This window comes from Salvia splendens, chromosome 15, assembly GCF_004379255.2.
Source record: "Salvia splendens isolate huo1 chromosome 15, SspV2, whole genome shotgun sequence".
In the NCBI taxonomy this organism is placed as follows: domain Eukaryota; kingdom Viridiplantae; phylum Streptophyta; class Magnoliopsida; order Lamiales; family Lamiaceae; genus Salvia; species Salvia splendens.
In genome coordinates this window covers 1691175-1710183 of record NC_056046.1, presented here as the reverse complement: position 1 = coordinate 1710183, position 19009 = coordinate 1691175, and the positions used below count along the sequence as shown (strand labels likewise).

The 19009-nt window shown below is 37.4% G+C and overlaps 4 protein-coding genes across 7 annotated transcripts; 1 reads left to right on the top strand and 3 right to left on the bottom strand.

Annotated features, from left to right (window-relative positions):
• The first annotated feature begins 1240 nt into the window (after window positions 1-1240).
• Window positions 1241-2204, top strand: LOC121768416 (ESCRT-related protein CHMP1B). The gene has a single exon (XM_042164920.1). The coding sequence runs from the start codon at window positions 1377-1379 to the stop codon at window positions 1986-1988; it is 612 nt and encodes a 203-aa protein (XP_042020854.1). The 5' UTR covers window positions 1241-1376; the 3' UTR covers window positions 1989-2204.
• A 40-nt stretch (window positions 2205-2244) lies between these two features.
• On the bottom strand, window positions 2245-7460 carry LOC121768415 (NADP-specific glutamate dehydrogenase-like). Of its 3 annotated transcripts, none has more exons than XM_042164918.1 (16): window positions 7233-7460; window positions 6234-6838; window positions 5832-5961; window positions 5529-5730; window positions 5177-5263; window positions 5033-5092; window positions 4868-4954; window positions 4679-4750; window positions 4545-4600; window positions 4075-4160; window positions 3831-3921; window positions 3589-3746; window positions 3415-3506; window positions 3160-3234; window positions 2625-2698; window positions 2245-2537 (listed from the first exon to the last, which is right to left on the bottom strand). In XM_042164918.1, exons 2-16 carry the CDS (start codon window positions 6787-6789, stop codon window positions 2462-2464), a joined length of 1902 nt encoding a protein of 633 aa, XP_042020852.1. In that variant the 5' UTR covers window positions 6790-6838; window positions 7233-7460; the 3' UTR covers window positions 2245-2461. The 3 variants fall into 3 exon arrangements, 2 of the variants coding, with proteins under 2 accessions (XP_042020852.1, XP_042020853.1); XM_042164919.1 differs by having other exon boundaries at window positions 6234-6830; XR_006043368.1 differs by having other exon boundaries at window positions 2463-2537; window positions 2625-2763.
• A 707-nt stretch (window positions 7461-8167) lies between these two features.
• LOC121767468 (40S ribosomal protein S15a-5-like) lies at window positions 8168-9765 on the bottom strand. The gene is made up of 3 exons (XM_042163736.1): window positions 9546-9765; window positions 8992-9152; window positions 8168-8447 (listed from the first exon to the last, which is right to left on the bottom strand). The coding sequence occupies exons 1-3, from the start codon at window positions 9673-9675 to the stop codon at window positions 8349-8351; spliced, it is 390 nt and encodes a 129-aa protein (XP_042019670.1). The 5' UTR covers window positions 9676-9765; the 3' UTR covers window positions 8168-8348.
• A 579-nt stretch (window positions 9766-10344) lies between these two features.
• On the bottom strand, window positions 10345-18318 carry LOC121768540 (dentin sialophosphoprotein-like). 2 transcript variants are annotated; one of them, XM_042165077.1, is made up of 13 exons: window positions 17781-18318; window positions 16093-16319; window positions 15084-15151; window positions 14616-14687; window positions 14110-14441; window positions 13818-13886; window positions 13660-13745; window positions 13407-13564; window positions 11588-13340; window positions 11388-11465; window positions 11196-11307; window positions 10927-10977; window positions 10345-10842 (listed from the first exon to the last, which is right to left on the bottom strand). In XM_042165077.1, the coding sequence occupies exons 1-13, from the start codon at window positions 18087-18089 to the stop codon at window positions 10792-10794; spliced, it is 3366 nt and encodes a 1121-aa protein (XP_042021011.1). In that variant the 5' UTR covers window positions 18090-18318; the 3' UTR covers window positions 10345-10791. The 2 variants fall into 2 exon arrangements, with proteins under 2 accessions (XP_042021011.1, XP_042021010.1); XM_042165076.1 differs by having other exon boundaries at window positions 11588-13564; window positions 17781-18317.
• Between the last annotated feature and the right edge of the window lie 691 nt (window positions 18319-19009).

Here is a 19009-nt window from a genome sequence, read left to right as displayed (position 1 = left end):
TCTTTGTTCTAAAGTTTGTTTTTTTGTTTAGGTGTTTATCCTAATTTACAAGAAACTACAATATGTGGTTGGAACTTTTGTTCCATACTAACCTTCTTCTTCAGTAGTAGTATACTAGTTCAGCTTTTGTTAATCATTTAAATCTGATGAAATTATGCAGAATAAATATCATTAAATGATCAAATGTTAGGAATCACATGGAATATAGAAAGTTGAGATACAATAAAAGATCTAAAATGGTGAAATGGACAAAATACAAAAAGTTTGTCATAGCTAGGCTAGGATGATAATAGAAGTACTCCCAACTAGTACTATATTTTCATGTAATATAATAGGTTCATGATTCATGAATTTATCTATACATTGATGTTACTTATACAAAGCTAAATATCAGTAATGAAGTGCATTAAAAAAACATAAATATGAAAGAAAATGTAATATTTTTATTTAACTGACGGATCTAATATCGAATAATTCTTTGGGTTCAATTTTTATAGAATTATTTTTTTTAAAGTATATATATATATAAAGGGTTGTGATCAATTGAGATTTTTTAGCTTAATTGAGAATTGATGTGCATTATCAGCCACCCCATTTTATTAAATGAGTGGTCCACAATATGCCACGTGAAAAATATTTTTAGATTAATTAATTATAAAAGGGCAAAATGGTAATCTCATGGTACATTTTATTCAATAAATACATTTTTTTAATTTTTTTCAATTTTTTTTTATTTTTTTATTTTTTTTGTCAACTACACACGTATAATGTCAACTACATATATAATTCATGTCAACTATAAGTTGTTGACATTTGATGTGCAGACTATTGATGATAATACCCCCGAGTTGACATAATCTATTTGCAGTTGACATTTTGAAAATATTTTGGATGAGTGGTTGAAAATACACACGTATAATGTCAACTACATATATAATTCATGTCAACTATAAATTGTTGACATTTGATGTGTAGACTATTGATGATAATACCTCTGACATAATCTATTTACTATTGACATTTTGAAAATATTATGGATAAGTGGCCGAAAATATCACCCTATATAAATTGGAATAATTTGTTTACGCGTTTCGGAAAAAATCGTTGCAACGGTAACTAACCCGACAATTCATCCAATCAAAGCGCAACATATCAAGATCCGACCCATTTCTCCTAACCCGGATCGGATACATCCTCCCAATTCGATTACAAAATATCTTCTACTGCACCCGTGGCACCCGATCCATGCTCCAAAAGCGAAGACATTTTAAAGGCTAGAAATCCCAAACCCTTCCCCCAAAATTCCGAAAGCCAACAATTCCAATTCAATCCGAATCCAATTCCCAATTTTTCAAATCCTCTCTCCAGAAATCGCCATGGGCAACGCTGAGAAGTTGATGCAGCAGATCATGGATCTGAAATTCACGTCGAAGAGTCTCCAGAGGCAGGCGCGGAAGTGCGAGAAGGAGGAGAAGGCGGAGAAATTGAAGGTGAAGAAGGCGATCGAGAAGGGCAACATGGACGGCGCCCGGATCTACGCCGAGAACTCGATCCGCAAGCGCAACGAGCAGATGAATTACCTCCGCCTCTCCTCCCGCCTCGACGCCGTCGTCGCGCGCCTCGACACGCAGGCGAAGATGACCACGATCAGCAAGTCCATGGGCAGCATCGTCAAATCGCTCGAGTCCACGCTCGCCACCGGCAACCTGCAGAAGATGTCGGAGACGATGGACCAGTTCGAGCGCCAGTTCGTCAACATGGAGGTGCAGGCCGAATTCATGGAGAGCTCCATGGCCGGCAGCACCTCGCTCTCGACTCCCGAGGGCGAGGTCAACAGCCTCATGCAGCAGGTCGCCGACGATTACGGCCTCGAGGTGTCGGTCGGCCTCCCGCAGGCGGCTGCGCACGCCGTTGCCGTGAAGAGCAGCGAGAAGGTCGACGAGGACGATCTGACCAGGCGCCTCGCCGAGCTCAAGGCGCGTGGTTAGGGTTTTGAGCTGGTTTGATGATTCTTCGCGCCTAGGCTTTTTCTATATCGATTTTGCTTAGGTTTTGATGTTCTATCTCTGTGCTATACTACTATTAAGGCGTGGATTTCTCCAGTTTATCTGATGATTCTGATTTCTGGTATTATGTGTATAATTTCCTTTTGACAATGCGTTTATCTCTCTAATCAATCAAATCTGTGTTACTGATTTATTTAAGGCTATGAATCCTGTATTTTGAATTTGATGCATTTGATAATTTGTTGAGGGATTATGATTTTTTATTTCCATTAAAACAATTGATGACCAAATCCAAGTAGCTATAACCAGTCTAGTGTAAGCTATGAAACACAATTTACAATCAAGTGATTCTCTACTTCTCCGGTCTTCAACCTTCAAGGCCGGAAAACGATCAGTCTCCGCTGCTAAAACACCAACTTCTGGAGCGAAGTTTTGTGGCCATGAGCAGCGGCCTATTATACACATCCTTGGTCGGCCATGCTGCTTGCGATTGTCAGGAAAGCAGAGATGGCAGCTCCGTGCACCAACGACCTGCAGCAGAAGACGACGGATGAAGGAGATAAGATGGTCGGGTTTTAGAGCAGAAAGATATGAAATTGGAGATGAAGTTAGCCTTACTCGGGGCTTTCTTTCTGGTAACCGAAATCAGCTGCTGATTTGAGTGCTCTCTGGTAGGTTTGCTTCATTGCTTCCTGCAAATGCAAATTAATCGTGTCATGCATAGAAGGATGTGATACGATCCCCGTTGGTCACCGACCTGCAACGAAGACACATAGGCTAGGAAGTAGGAACTCCACAACACATAGGGTGGATAATCTAAACATCCTAAAGCAAACTCTCATATGTAGACGAATCTAGGTTCGAACACTTCACCAAATTCGAGGTTATTTAGGAGGATCGAACGTTGACTCTATCATCTGTTTGATAAATCGAACGAGCACTTTGCTGTGAGGAAAAAGGAGTTTTAAGGAAAAATCTGTTGATACAAAGAAGCTTTGATTTATGCAACAAAGAAAGTCACAACCTACTTGGAAGCAAAATTAAATCATACTCCCTAAACAAAAGATGCAACAAATGAATTACTAAAATTACAAAAAGATGAACTTCGATTTGTAGCAATAATCCCAAGAAAAGGTTGATTTGAAGGTCTCACCTGTAGTTTGGATTCAAAATCTTCAGGTGACCAATTCAAGTTGCACTCTTTTAGTTCAAGTTCCCCGGCTACTACCTGCAGTAAAATATCCACGAGTTCTGAATGTTGTTCGAACGCAAGATAGTAAGGAAAAAGAGCATACTAATGGAATGACAAGATTCTGTGTAAAACATGAGGGCTGAGGCAATAAAATGCTTTCTTTAGATATTGAAAAATTTTGAAATTAAAAGAAGTTATGATAAGAAAAAAACATACCCCGCCCACTCCGGTAGCCATAGAAGGAGCTACTAAGACATTGGCCTTCCTTAAGACATCAACAGCTTCTGGTGTACAAGGCATATTCGATCCTAAATGGATAGAAAGTAGTTTAAGACGACGATAAGAGGACAACCACCGTGTCAAAAGGGGTTGCTAAATGTCGGGCATTACCTTCTACAAGTATGCGGCATCCCGAATTTACCAAGTTGATAGCATCGGACTGGTCAATCTCATTATGGGAAGCACAAGGAAATGCTACATCACACGTTTCATTCCAAGGCTTAGACTCATCATAGTACTTTGAACGAGCATAAGTCTTCGAATAGTCTCTGCAAGTAATGACAGTAATATTAATAAGTTGGTGATTTCTAAAAATACTGTAGTGCACACTGCCCACCAGAGAGCTTACGAACCTCAAACTTCGATTCTGAGCTTTAATGTCCCTCAAGAAAGATATTTTCATGAAATCAAACCCATCCTCATCCACCAAATAACCTTTTGAATCTGTGAATCATAAGCAAACAGAAGTGGGAAAATGAATGTAATTCTGTAGATAATTCACCAGACGTTCATTAGATATCGCATAGACAGCCTATTTTTCGATATCGAATGAGTAATTTGAGCCAAATGCCAAGCGAAAGCAAGTCCGTTGCATACCTGAGACTGTTATAGGAAGTGCACCATAGGCAATAAGCTTCTCCAGGACATGCATCGATATCTTTCCAGAACCACTAACTGCACATCTGGGAATTGAAGAACAGATGAAGATAAAACATGTTATTGCAAGATTCTAATAGCACCAAGTTACGTATCACTCAACCAAGGTATGCACATAACAGAATTCTCTCGAGAACTAGAGGCACATTTTAAGATGTTCAAGATTCAAGAAGAGTTTGTCTTTCTCCATGAGACAATTTTATATGTTTCCCACACATTTTTCACAAGTAAAAAAGTTAGAATATCAAAGTACAATTTCAGTAGTTGAAAAAGCAACATAGACAAGAGTATCGACATTGCACTACAGTGGAGAAAGAGAGAAGCTGAGGAAAAGCAAACATATGTGGTAGAAACATTATATTAGGCAAATATGTTTGCACAATATAACTGGTGAAGAGTAGAAGTAGAACCTCAGTCCTTTTAGTTCTTTATTCATGTCAGCAAGCATAAGTTGAGCGAAGAATACCTACAACGAGCAAGAAGGAGAGTTAGCAACAAACTAAGATTCAAGATTGCATACAAAAGATAAGAGAATGTTATTCACCAATCCATAGCCAGTAGCTTCCGTTCTGAGGCTGGAGCCAGGCCAGTTTACTCTAGGCCCGGTAAAACTTCCCTACACAAACATGAGTTTCAAATGATTAGTTATTAAGTAGCAACGAGTCTAGAACCTTTCATTCGTTCAATAAAGAAAAGTATATGAAGTGCACAGATGAATATAAGCAGATTTAACCTGAGAATGCCCAGTCAGACGTCTATATTGTCCATACAAATAGCCCATTTCACGAGTACCGACACCCATCTCCTCTGAAGGGAGATCCTACATTGTGAGGAAGCAGTCATAAAGCCAATAATGTAATAGGAAGAGCCTTCATGAAATGTAGTATCATGATAATACCTTATCGGGACCTAGATAGCGGTATAGCTCATTCATGAAGCTCTGGCAAAACCTCATGATCTGCACATGTGGTTCAGAATTTCAATAAGAAAATGTTAATTACATAATTTCAATATATTGACTCAGTCAAAAGTTAAATACGACCTCATTGTCACTTTTTCCCTTAGGATCAAAATCACTTCCACCCGAAGAGCCTCCAAGTCTGTATGGAGATAAAGCATTTTTAAAGGTCTGCATGAAAGAAATTAGGTGTTGTTAAGGTCTTTACTCAAAGTCCATTGAGCTTCAACTTCTAGGGGTTAGTAATGAAATTTTATATAGAGATAACAATGAGAAACAAATGAGAGATTTTCAACGAAGAAAAAGTCGAAAAAAATCATCAAAAGAAGAGAAAATGAGATGTACAAGGGTGACAAAATACTAACATGAAATTGTTTGAACATGGCAAAAATTTACAGAGAAATTTGGAATTTTATAGATCACAAGCATGAGAAACCTGTTCAAAACTGAGAAATTTTGCAATGCTCAAGTTCATCAATGGATGGAAGCGTAGGCCACCCCTGCATGGACCAAGTGCCTGATTAAAGTGGACACGATATCCGCGGTTGACATGTGTTTCACCCCTATCGTCAATCCATGGAACCCGGAAAATAACCGTACGCTCAGGTTCTAAAAGCCGCTCCATGGTATTTACAGAGCTGTAGTGTTGCAGCAGTTATAACAATGTCAATAAACATCATAAGATAACACAAATTCAAGAGAAGAGACACTGCTACGAAAACATAAGTTAACAACTTACTTGGAATTTTTTGAAATTACTCTCTCTAGAGAATGAACCACTTCTTGCACAGATTGAATGAACTCGGCTTCATGAGGATCTCTTCTAAGTGCAGCCTCAACAATAGATCCAGCCGTTTTTGACATGAGAGCTGTGCTAGGATTAGGAATCATGCTATGAGTGACCGAAATAGTAAAAACCTCACGTCTAGATACGATATGTAGCCCAAGCACAATATACAAACCAACCAGTCGTGCTCCATATATAGATAGAAGATATAAGAAACAAGAATACGAGGTTTTTAGCTCCACTTTAAGCAAGAAGAGTATATATACCAAATGGAACAACAATGAAAACATCAACAAGAAAAAAAAAACATTTTTACTAGTAATTTAAACAAAATAGAGAAAAAAAAGGACCCACCTTTCACAAAAATGGGTTTGTCAACGATTAATTTCTCTTTAGAAGCTTGCTGTAGGCGAAGAGCCTCTTTGTGAAGCAAGCTATTATTATGCTCCTCCAGAGCACTCATCTGCATATTCCTACTCCCTTCGTTTCCATAAGGGTTACGTCTATGCTTCCTTCCATACTCTCTACACACGGAACAGAATATCCTTGGTGTCCCATCCTTGACATCAACATACGCCCACTTATACGTATCAGCCCACTCTTCCCTCCATCTTTTTACGACCTTCTTCTTCCTTTTCGCAGATTGGGCCTTCGACAAATCCCGATCCTCATTAGAGAGCTGAGAACTCACCATAAGCTTGTTGTCAGCAAGGTCTTTGCCAGAGGGCTCGTGCGATTGAACACCAAGAAGAGAGTTATGCACAAAAGAATGTTCATCATCGCCGGGGCCTATTTCCAAATCAATCTCTTCACCAAGTTCCCGAACAAGATGATGCCTCTGAGCCTGTTGGATCAAGTTCATCTCATCCATTGTAGAAGTCATCCCAATCCCACCAGCCGGAAGCAACATTCAGCATGACAACGCAGCCGTTGGCTTAAATTGTTTATCGTCTGCAAAACTGAACAAGCACTGATTTAGGGAAGATTTAGCTTTGCTAACAAATCCTATGAAATAAATGGGATAATTATATACCAGTTAGAACTACTTCACAATCTCAAATAAGATCATATTATACTTTTATCAGTATTATATCATCAAATAAGTTACTAAAGCTTGAGCATTTTGCAATCTCCCTAATCACAATAAAACAAGAATGCAACAAAAACAAGCTACAGAGCAAGAAAGTGAAACATAACATACATGGCTTCCAATTTGAATCATTTTTCATTTAGAGATGAAACCAATTAAGCAAAAAAATAGTACTTACTTTACATGAATTAATTCCAAGTAACCAAGTTTAAGGTTCGTACACACAACAAAATCCAAATTGAAAAAGATTTGATTTTTTTTACCTCAAATGGAAATCTTGAACTATAATTTGAATCAATTAGCTCGGGACACACTGCGATAACTCACAATTCAAAGAGAGGGCTCATAATTTCAATCGGATTTTAATGCAGAAATTGAAAATAGTGATTTTGGGCGTTCTTGTGTGGGAGATTGCGAGAGAGAGGGGTTTTTTTAGGGGGGCAGAGAATGATTGGATGAAAGAAATGATTTTGTGAAAAATTAAACTACAATTCTTTTCGTCGTAAAGAAAATAAATAAAATACGCACCAAGTTCCATAATTTATTACCAGTACCTATTATGGGAATAGCCGAATAGGATATTGATTGATAGCAATTTTTTTAGTTTAAATGTACCTTCGAAATTGGGATGTCTATATTTATAGTACTAATATATGTTATAAAGATTACAGATAATCTTAGGAGTAATTTTTTTTCGATTAATTTCCATATGAAGTGTATGAAAATAACATGAAAATCATATGTACTTATTATATTGGTACATTGATAAATTTGAATCAAAAAATTAACAAACGGGTACAATAGCATCATTCTTGACGGCAGATTAACTGACAATTGAACTGAATGTAATAACTTTGATACTGATGCACTAAAAACTTAATTTTACAATTCACGTCCAATTTAAAAAATGGTGTATATTTCATCTATACATAAGATTGATAACCCAATAGTGTTTTAAAAATTACAATAAACAATGAAATTATCATTTAGGATAAATATTCGATTTTCTTCATTTGTCTTTGACAATGGAACACGAAGAGAAATCCAAAAAAACAATAGCAGCCACAAATAATTTAAGAAATTATGAAAATATCTAAGGCTTTCTGTTTATTAATTTCAAGTACTAGTATATATTAAGATCACATATTGCTCATTAGTGTCATATTCTCTATTGCATACATAAATGAAGGAAATGAGGTAATATAAATGATTTAGGATTTAAGATTTAGTAAGGAGATCAAAGGCTGGGAAACACAGTATCAACACGACATTGTTAAAGATACACAAATTCCTCCCCGGGTTATTGCAATCGGAGCTTCACAATTTTTTCTTTCTTACCTAAACAAAAATTCCTCACATTATAACCATAAACGAGATCTTCAGTAAAAGTATCCAATCACTTGGCCACCAACATTTTGCCGAATAGCCTCCTCATGATCCAGAACTCCGTTTGGCGTTGTGACCACTACATAGCCCCACTGTGGAATAAAGCATATCCATAAAAGTCGAAAAAAGTATCGTTGAAAATATGACATTATCCTTCACAACATAAACATACAGCTGCATAGTAGCATGAAAAGATAAACACACAGCATATAAGGCTGTCGAATAGAGATAAAACCAGATAGTAACCTCTTTAAAACAATTGTTTGGGATGTGCCCGGATCAACGTCTTAAGAACTGGTGCTTATTCAGCATCGTTCATAAAAACCAAAACTACGAATTTAGTTCCCTAATTGATCATTAACCAAAAAGTCTCTTGCTAGTGTCACCAAATTATCAGGTGATTCAGGTCTCTGACTACATATAGAAAGCAACTCGATCATATTACCAAATTCAAGAAGATGAGACCAAAGCCCTCACATGCTAAAACATGTAGTGGCTTTGAACAATATACGCAATTAAGAAATCGAATCAAATAGGACAAAATCACATCATTCAACTATCAAAGCCTAGATGGAACAGCACATGAAACAGGATTCAAATCACCAACGCATAACATTGTGCAGGAAACAATCAAACCTGGCGCGTTGGAAGCATGCGAGTTTTGTAGGTCTCCATATACTGAGCCTTAATGTCTTGTCTATAAGTAAGAGCCCGACAATCGTTCACCCTCCCCTGCAGCTGCACCGTTATCCTCCCCACCCTATGTGGATCATGAACTTGAAAATCCTTAACATAACCTGTCATTTCACCATCACTCTAAGCTTATTCACACCATTTTACATTTTTAAACAAGACTAACCCTAGAAAAATAGAACCAAACTCTTCAATACATTAAACAAAATTCCACCTTTACACACTGAAACATGGTTGATTTTGTGGATGTATGAAATCTAGAATTGAAGATTATAGCCTTTGTTCAGTCAAACCTCTCATCATTACATTATTCCAATTTATAAATTCTTCTACGATAATATTTATGGATCAATAACATGTGCCTCTCACATATGCTTAATACGCCATAAACGCCGAATTAGAATCCAATCTTGGTACGAATCATTTGAATATTAAGAAGTAGTAGAAAACAATTGCAAGACTAAGACTACCAGCTGTTAAAAAAAAGCATTTCATACCTCTGTATTTCATGATTTGGAGGAAAGAGGCGACGACATTAGAGATGGGCTTGAGCTCAGCCGAAGCGAATCCCCGCTTTTCAGCATTGACAATTGTTCTCAACGAATCGTTCAGTATTCTTCTTCCCATTTTGCATCCGTTTTCTTCACTTCTGCAGCTAAAACCCTTCCGCGATGCAGAGAAGGAGAGATGCTAAATTTGGGAGATTTTGAATTTGGGTTTGGGCTAAACAGTATTGACTCATTGGGCTAAACTAAAATTATTTTAAGAGTGAAAAAAATTCAACATTAAAAAATTAATTATAATTAAAAATCCTAACTTTTGATTGATTTATGGTCTGTTTTATATATTTCAAACCTTGCAAATTTTATTATGACTTTACTATGATTTATAATTGTCCCACGAAACTAATTTTCAATGAATTTGGTAGCTAGCTGAATTTTTCGTCGAAAAATTAGTCTCACGAGACAATTATAAACTATAGTTTATTTCGTAGAATTTGATAGTTATGAAATAATTAAAGTCAATAAAATTATTATTTAAATGATAGTAGTAGTATTTTTCTTTTTTCAATGCTCATAAAAGTGTGAATATAACATATACTACTATAATTAAAAAAAATACTCTTAGCTGCATTTCATCGAGATTGCCCTCGCAACAAAATATGGGGTGAATCATTTTATTTGTTGATATTAGTAATATATTCCACTATATTACCATAGTACTCGAAAGATGATGATATGAAGATTGTTTATTTCTAAAAAGATAAAATTGAAGGACGAAAAATGAAAACAAGGATGTTCAAACTTGAAATCATATTAAAATTCAAAAGAAATAAAATGTGGAACCACTTTTGGTTCCTGTTATGTTTACCAGCATCATCAACACCTATGATACTAAAGAAATGTCAAAATTGGGAGAGAAATATAAAACTAATGTCAAAATTGGGAGAGAGAACTGTATAAAACTATAAGGTTCATCTCCCTCAAGAAACCACAAGAATATATACTGTACCACAAAGAACCAAGACAAAAACAAATATATTATTCAGTCATATATACAAGTTCAGTATCTCTTCGCAGCACGAGCTGTTGCCACCGGCTTTTTGAATACGGAGGCTAGATCTGGGAGCTTTTCCGTCAAGGTTTTGTCTGGAACTCCGCTAGCAATGAAGGGTGATAACGAGGCAGTGTTTGTATATTTCCAGTGAAATTATGGGTAATCTCAGAGAGCGATATAAAAGAATCAGTCCTTTTTATATGAGGTGGCATAGTCTTTGATCATCTGTTTCAAATGCTGCAATGAACATAGACAGGAGTCACGTTAAAACAACGGACAGAATCAAGTCACGAAGTTTATAAAGAGGAAGAGGTTAGACACCTTCAACTCTTCATAAAGCACAACGAATATTTTCTTCAAGCGTTTATGTTTCTGCAAAACAGTAAGTGTTAGTCTTAGAAGAAGAACCAGAACTCGTCCACGCAAAAAAGGGTCTAGAATCTAGACATCAACAGATTTGGCACTGTTCACTGCGAAGGTAGCAGTCACCAATTATACTTTGGAACACAGTTATGAAGCTATAACAACATGAACGACCACAGGCATAAGATGACCACATAGGATTCTTACGAAATAAACAATAAGTGTACCTCCCCACATTGACGAAATGAGGACCTCATCTGCTCCAAGATGTCGTTATATTTTTTCACATCCCTACCTTTGTAAGCCTCAAGATCCTTACCAAGTTTACTAAACTCATCCCTAACAAACAGGATATATGAAAGTTAGTGGACTCAATTAGTCCAGAATCAACAATCAGAACTAGTAGGGCCTCGACATACCTGTACGACTCCAATATTTTGTTCAAGGAGCAATAGCTCTCGTACTTTTCTTGATATTCCTTCACATATTCTTTGTACCTGAGAAGTAGAATTGCATATATAACTAAGCTAGAAATGTAAAAGAACGTATAAAAAGGTTTGATGCCGTGGAAAATCTTCATCTACTCCAGGAAATACATAAGATCACTTTTTGTACTTACTGAGAAATATCCCTTATAGGACCCTTCAGCTCAGGCTGCTCCTTCTCAAATTTAGTGAATGAACAACTGGTATCATCTGAAGAAGACAATTTCTTTTGTTGCTGGCTATCATTGCTCCCAGTCAAAGCATCTGTTCGTCTATCATTCGAGACACTTGGCCTATTGGACTTCTGTTTCTTGCTTTGCTTAGTGGCACGGGGTTCGACTCCTTGTATTGGATCATGCTGCTGTTCTATTGAATTACCTGAAATTTTCCGGGAAGCATCTCCATAGGCTTCAATGCTAGCACCCCTGCTCATCCCAGCTTCCGCGAATCTAGTTTTACCTCTCACTTCTGGTGCTGTATTTTGCTGGGAGTTGATATCCACTTGGGGCTGATGATGTGCATCAAGAGGTTGGGTGCTTCTATGATGAGGTCTTGTTCGGTCATCAACATAATTTTCTTGGGCCTTCCTCCTATAAGGTCCATCTGGATTGCTGGAAATAACAGCATCTGGATTTGGTGAAGACATTTTTCCCGGATCCGCTGGGATCTTATTAGAAGTCTTTCCTCCACTGAAATCTGAGTTCCAGAATTCAGCATCCTTTCGTTTGTTTTCCAAATGTTTAAACGAATTTTTCCTCTCAAATTGCTTCTTAGATGCTGGAGCTTCCTCATTGGAGGGTTCTCGAAATTCACCCAACTCTAAGTCTGACTGCTCTCTTCGAAGTACACCATTCCGTCCATTCATCATCGGAGATCTATCGGCAGTACTCGGAATGTCAATCTTGGGAGAATACCCCCTGTGTGAGTTGAAACTAGGGCCTGTTTCCTTCACCTTACCTGTCATTTCAGATTTTCTGATATTGGGTTCTATGATTGGTGCATGTTTGTCTCCAACTCCGGTGGAAAACTGTAACTGCTGTTGCTCATTAAGCAAACCAGGTCGTTTACCAGCTCGTTTTTCTCCAGAAGGAGCCTCAGTCCATCCACGACCTTCAGAAGATCTTTGCACTGGCTGAGAATCGGAAACAGGTTTATGTGATACTGGTTGATGGTTAGGACCTGTTTGTTGATCGGAATAATGTCTATCGTTTTTGTAGGTTCTGTCTTCCATTAGGTCAACAGGCTGAGTGTCAATGCCTTGCAGAGGCCTATTAGGCGATAATGAGTTGTAAGGGCTCTCGCCAAAAAGAGAGTTTATAGTCCCCGAAACTGGTTCGGTTGAGTTTTTACTCTTTGACTTCTTTTTGCAGTGTCCCCTGTCTTCCAAATTATTATCATCAGAGCGTCTTTTAGAATTTCCCTTTGATGATCTTCCCTGAGTATCCGACTGACCATGTTTGAAGCCATCATTGACCATGCTACCTGATTCTTCATATCCTTTTCTCTCAGAGACTCGTCTTTCTTCGTCTGCTTTACCGGCAAGTACATTATTAGCCTGGGGCATTTGCAGACCATGGTCACATTCAGGGGAGTCTTTCTCAATGTCAATCTCAATCTCACCAAAGGGATCTTGAATATCTGAATTCCCTATATCAATAGGGTCGTTATCAGGATCTTGCAATTTATGCTTGGATTCATTCTCATCATCACTATTCATAATATCTAAATCCTCATCAGATGCCTGCTTGCTGCTCGAAGATGCATCGCTATCACTGTCATTACTACTACCCACAGGGCTTCGGCTTTTACTTTTGCTAGGACTTCCACTATCACTACCACTGTCACTACTATCACTGTCACTGTCACTTCCACTATCACTGGAGCTGCCTGCCACACTTTCGTTATTGTTAGAAGGATTTTTGTCACTTATATTTTCAGGCAAATTCTGAGTACCTATTTTCTCTATGATGTTTGCTAGATGAGTAGGTGTTGAATTCAATTCACCCAGTTCATTATTGGTATCTGTGCTAATGTGAATGCTAGGATCTTCCCTAGGATGTTGGTCAAACTTCTGAGGTGCAGGTGATTGGTCACGATTAACTTCAGGAGAACTGAAGACATATATAATAGTTAGAGCCCAACAAACAACCATATGCATACCAAAAGAAAGAGAGAACAAAAAAAAATGAGACAAGTAAACACACACCTTCTGCTTTGAGGTAGCTTCTTGGAGCTTTCCATCTCCACTCCTGTGTTTAGGAAATATCTCCCAGGAGCTTGATAAATTGCAATCTGTCAACAAAAATTAGGTAGTTGAAAGTATTTACAACTATTGCTAACCATTGCTATCAGGAATATCCTTACTTGTTTCAATATGGGCTCAATTCTCCGAGCCGAGTTGGGCATTGGATCTCCAATAGCTCTCTCCAAGGCCTGACAAAGAAAGGACATCAGAGCGTACTCATCAAAAGGCGGAAGGAAACTACAAAGTTGCAAATTAATTTAGAATCTTTATATAAAGTGCATTCCCCTCCCACATCCTCTATCATCTTTCAAGTACAAGTGGCAAGCGTGTCTTTGTAGTTCTTTAGCTATGGTCTTCGGGGAAGATTGAAGTAACATAATAGAGACAGAAATTGCTTAAATACCAGCTCACCTTAAGGCTCATTCCTGTAGACTGATGCTCCAGGAGTAGAGAAGTAATCCGACTCTTTAAATCAGTAGGTTTGGCCTCAACATTCAATTTAGATCTATCGCTGATGGTACTATTCCTTCTGTTGGCTGTATCTTTTTCAGAGCTCAAAACTTTATTCAGATTTTGAGTTGCCGCAAAATCCGAGACAACAGTTTGTCCCTTCCCAAAATCACCAATTCCGATTGGAGATGTTGAAGGACCAAGTTGCTGCTCTGGTTGGGAAGACAAAGGTGAGCGAGAAGAGAGCCTCCCCTTAGGTAAACCAGGCTTAAAAACAGACTTTGGAGGTCCACCTGCCATTATCACAAATATGGCTTACTAGTACTATATTAACAGTATAATGAAGCCACATAGAGAAATTTCTCGGTTCTGTTTCATGAATATACTGAAGAAAAAGAATGAAAAGAAGATGTCCTTCATTATTCAACTCATTTTTATAACATTTCAAGTTAAATTCTACACATTACCTGAAGTTGGTGCAGATTTTGGCTTCTTGAAAGGAGGTTCTTTCCGATTCTTGAAACTTCTCCATTGAGTAGCTGAAACAGAATCAACACATAAAGCTGGTAACAATCAGTAATAATATTGCTGAATGCTCTTTTGCCATACTACTTCCATACCATCTCAAAATTCACATCTATCAATTTTGACTCATTACAGATTTAAGTCGAGTCCCAGAAAAAAAAAAGAAGTCTTAGGTACAAGCAGAATACTATCTTTAAATTTAGTGGTTGGTAAGTCTCACATTATTTTTTAGTGAAGAGGACATCCTAAGGGGGAAGCTCCAGATTTTGCAATTAGCCTTAAGAAATGTTGTGGCTGTTTATTGAAACCAATATTCACTTCCAGTAGTAATTGACAAACCAAACCTAGAAAAAGTATAAATTATGGAGAAGCTGACAAAGAGAACTTTCATCAAATTAAGGACCACTTACACTCAGAAGCAGCAAATGCCTTCATTTGATTCTTCATAGCTGGATTCTGATGATCTAAAACAATTGATCTGTTATCACAAAAAGAAAGGATTAAAGAAACAAATAAACTGATAGGGATAAGTTCAACTTTGAACCCATGGAACCATCATGATCAGTGGTTACAAGTTAAATTTGAACAAATTTTTATAGCTGACAAAATATGCAGAAATTCATTCTTGCACATTCAAGGTGGAAAACAATACAATAAATATCAGTGGATTAGGTAGAATGTTACCAGTATCTCATATTCTTACTATTGGATCTTCTTTTATCATAACATCGAAACTAGGTAGAAAGTTCCAGCAAAGGTAAGACAAATTTAATTTTTTGGAATATTAATTAAGTTCTTTCACAAACACAAGTTGACGCGTAAAATTTTGATGTTCAGGACAATGGATTGAAAACCCCTGTAGTGTTTCGCTCTCAAGACTGGGATTGGGTATATATCAGGGGGGACTATTTACTATTAGAAGTGACACTGACACCCATAACAAATATGCACATGTAATCATATTATTCCAAAAATACCCACGTCATTTAATGCATGCCCATAACCAAAGCTCACCAGCCATCCCTCCCACAACCTTTGAACCCAAAAAAATTAAGAAAGTTATACACAGAATGAAATGAAGGAACTAGGAAAAGAGCAAGAAAGAAGATAAAGAGAGAAAAAGCAATGGCAGAATATTTTTAACCACACATCCCCAACCCTTCCGCCTCCTCCCCCAAACAAAAAAAAATATTTTTTCTCAGAGAAGAAATATTTTTTTAGGATAATAACCTTCTAATATCATCAGCCATAGCAGCAGGAATGTTTCAGATTATACAGAATCTTCATTTTACCTCCCATAAATGCAAATCATTATATTATATTGTAAAAACTACTAAAAAATATTTTAATCTGAGAAGTCCGTGTGCGAAGGCTGAACTAATTCTGACACCATGAGAAGTTCTGGAAAATGATACATACTTTCGTGATTTCATTTTGCGCTCGGCTTCTTCTGACAGCCTTTTGACATGATTTTTAGTTGATTCATCTAATTCTCGCTCTACATTAACCTTACGCCAAGTGCCTCCTGACTCTACAAGCAAGCCGTTTCCATCATCACCACTCTGACGTTCTTCATATACATCACATAAGTCCCCTGGTTCCCTGGACCAAGTGAATTTGATGGTTTTGTCCCCTACTTGAATAACCTGTTGAAAGAAAATAAGAGCACTGAGCATTCTAATGATGTATTGTCATCGAATATAACTGTATAATCTCATATCTATCCTGTGAAATCACCTCCAGGTAAAATCATATCTTATGAGCACTGTCAAAGTATCAATATACAAAAAACTTATCATCCTATGTAATACTAATCTATAAACTTATACATTAGAAGAACGGGGTAGTGCAACTCATACTCAAGGGAGGACACGCCAGGGGCCCAGGGTGCCAATAAAAATGCTAGGATGAGACAAATAACTACTCCCTCCGTCCCCGATTAATTGTCACTCTTTTCCATTTCGGTCCGTCCCTTAATAATTGTCACACTTCATTTTTACCATAAATGGTAAGTAGGTCTCACATTCCACTACCTCACTTCACTCACATTTTATTATAAAACCAATATAAAACAGTGAGTCCCACATTCCACTAACTTTTTCAACCAACTTTTCTTTACATTTCTTAAAACCCGTGTCCAGTCAAAGAGTGACAATTAATCGGGAATGGAGGGAGTACTTCTTTCTGGTGTTAATAGAAATAAGAAAGAGGCACAGCATTGCAGGTGGCTCTTCGGCTCTATGGCATTCTCAAAATGTCACCCATTTGGATGAAAGCTAATAACAAGTAGGCAGAGGAGGAGGGTAGCTAACAAATAATTTCTGAACAATAATCGACATGGTATTAATGTCAGCTAGGAGAAGAACTTACTAGTCCCAATGTAAAAAGGGGGCCTTTATGCAATTCACTGTCTTCAAATGTTTCTAAATTGAAATACCTACAAATGATTACTATATTCAGAGGCTCAAAAGGTTTTTCCTATAACTAGAGTATAACAAAGACATGGGACTGAAGTGCTAATTATTGAAGAGCAATCCTCTTATACAGCCCACATTCTGAATTTTAGCACAAAATGATATGTTTCCTATAAAATGTATCAACACAAAAACTCATGGGCTGCTCTGTGGGTAAAAGTCATCAATTGAGGGACATTAATCTGTAGTAATCCAAAGTCATCAATGGCAAGTCCTTTTCCCTCTTTGTTTCCTTCATTACCAAATTCATGGCTACTAAACTCAAAACTAAGCAATTTATGCTTAACTTATTCATATCAAACGAAAGCCAGCAATCTGCATCATGTTGCCGCAATAAGAAACCACCAGACCAAATAAAATAAAGAAACTCATATATTTTCTGTGCCAACCATCTAATTCCAGCAATAAATATGGAGCTCGGAATACAGTCTAGTCTCCAATTTGCAGTTAAACCCTATTTTCATGCTTCAATATAGATAGGCGAAAGCATAAGTTCACTACAAAACTAGAGCAATTAATCACAAAAACCAAATTATTCTAATTGTTCCCTAAACCCTCTCACCCAAATAATCAACCTTAACCGCATTTGAAAAAATTCAACCACAACACCAAAAATTGAATCCAAAAACTCACATTCCCACTAGCATTAGCGCCGAATTTGATGCGCGCCGCACCACCCTGCGCCTCCACTCGCTTGATCTCCTCCACAAGGTCAGCAGTCAGCTTAATTGCCATCCCGAAATTCAAAGGGTTCTCCCTAACAAGGCTGAAGCTCTCCTCCACCTGCAGCGAGGAAGCCGACGGTGATGATGCCGGCGGCCGGCCGAGACCGCGTGGGCCCCCGCCCATGGAGAGGCGGCTGGCGGGGGTAGGTCGGCCGGTTGGCGGCGCGTGAATGCTCCTTTTGCCGCCGCGGCCCATCTTTCCGGAGGCTCCATACATTGATTCCGGTTCCGACACCGGGTCGAGGCTTCCGCTCGATTTCTGCGGCGTTTGAGAGATTCAATCGCGGCGGATTCGGAAATAGTGGATTTTTTTTACCAGTGCTCTTCAACAAGGCAGGGGGAACTCGGCGAAGAGCCGACCAACAATGGTTGAATTTGGGCTTTTTTGCAGTTTTTTTCTTTTTTTTTCTAATTCACCGGTTTTTTCCCCTAAATTCCATACATTCCATACTTAATTAGCTATTATCTTCACAATGTGATTTAAGCATTGTCTAAATATATTTTTAAAATATTGTTTTTCCGTATAAATATTAAAATGATTGAACGTGTACATTAGATTGAGGCTACATGTCATAATATATGAATGAAACTTAATAAAAAAAATGTACTTAAAACACAACTGCTGTAATATCAATTTTGTGAAAATATCGGCATAGATCGATTAAATATAATTAATTTATAACATACTACCTAAGTACTTATTAATTTTCTACAATATTTTTAGTGTCACTACTCACTAGCATAGTTAACACACACAACTTAGTATAAAATTATCAATGTTCTATAGTAAATTATACTAAGATTGTCTCAAAATATGATAGTATGACTTATACTAAACATTGGACTATTAGGAAGTCTATGTTTTTACTTATGTACATCGAAATTTTATTGTGCTACTTTGGGTTAGGTTAATGTTAGCAAATAGCAAGTGTTCTCATTTTAAAAGACTAACATTTCATCATACTCCATATAACAAAAAAATCATATTTCATACACGAACTTGACAATTTTGAGTAAAACGTAATATGAATGTGTAAATAAATTATAAGAATCAAATATAGTACTGTAGTGTATGCCATGCGAAATTTACAATTACTCATTTGACATTGTTTGTTGGTTATGTCGTCTTTCGACTAG